The sequence below is a fragment of the Merops nubicus genome, unplaced genomic scaffold (assembly GCF_000691845.1).
Source record: "Merops nubicus isolate BGI_N331 unplaced genomic scaffold, ASM69184v1 scaffold1256, whole genome shotgun sequence".
NCBI classification, from domain to species: Eukaryota; Metazoa; Chordata; class Aves; order Coraciiformes; family Meropidae; genus Merops; species Merops nubicus.
The window spans coordinates 19,753-20,641 of record NW_008612715.1 but is presented as its reverse complement, the minus strand read 5'-3'; the positions used below and the strand labels follow the sequence as shown (position 1 = coordinate 20,641).

Sequence of the window (889 nt, the reverse complement as noted above, 5' to 3'; positions counted from 1 at the left end):
GTGAGCTGAGGGCAGAGCTGTGGGGGCAGGTGAAGCTCCTGCAGGAGCAGGAGGCCCCCAGAACCCTGTGCTCTGTAGCTGGGCTCCACAAAGAGCATTGCTGGGAAAGGTGATGGGCTGGAACAGGGTTTGGGAGCTCAGGTTTTACCCTGAGCTGTGACGTGTGGGCTTGAGGAGTCCCTATCAAACTCCTTCTGTACCAGGAATCACTTCAAGGAGCCTGTTCCAGTGTTGCCTTCTGTGTATTTCAGCCTTTATCCCCCATTCTTGGTGGGTTTGACACCAGCCAACCTGAAAACAGACTTGAAAATTAGATCCCAATATCTTGTTCCTGTCATCATCATCCTGGTGTTTGGTGAAGCTGGTGAGAGGTGCCTCGTGGTGCCCAGGGTGGGATCTCTGCTCCCACGTGCAGCTTCTGGTTGTGGGGTTTTGGTGTCTCCTGGGGAAAGTTTCAAGTCCTCCTCTGGGGGAGTTCCTGGTTTCACTCATGCAGTTCTTTCTTTTTCAGGGAGGAGTGTGCGAGTCCTTTCTTGGTTTGTGGGGTTTTTGTTTGGCATGGCAAGTGGAACTGCTGTACTGCATGGTTCTTTTTCATTTGAAAATGCTGTTAACATAGATTTATTTTCTTTTCTCCAACAGGTCCCTTGTAGTTGTCCACTTCTGGGCACCATGGGCTCCCCAGTGTGCTCAGATGAACGAGGTCATGGCAGCTCTAGCCAAGGAGCACGAGCAGGTCACATTTGTGAAGGTAAGTCCTGGAATCACAGGATTGTTTTGGCTGGAGGAGATCTTCAAGATAACAGAGTTCAACCATCCACAGCCCTGCCAGGTCCCCACTGCCCCGTGTCCCTCACACCACATCTCCACGGCTTGGAAACACCCGCAG

The 889-nt window shown here is 52.0% G+C and overlaps 1 protein-coding gene across 1 annotated transcript in view; it reads left to right on the top strand.

Moving 5' to 3' along the window:
- Window positions 1-642: 642 nt before the first annotated feature.
- Window positions 643-889, top strand: part of GLRX3 (glutaredoxin 3) — a gene marked incomplete at its 5' end in the record, with an annotated part of 14,314 nt that continues 14,067 nt past the window's right edge. Inside the window, one exon of the mRNA XM_008941614.1 lies at window positions 643-751. Coding sequence (XP_008939862.1) covers window positions 643-751 — 109 coding nt within the window. The remainder of the gene's footprint in view (window positions 752-889) is intronic.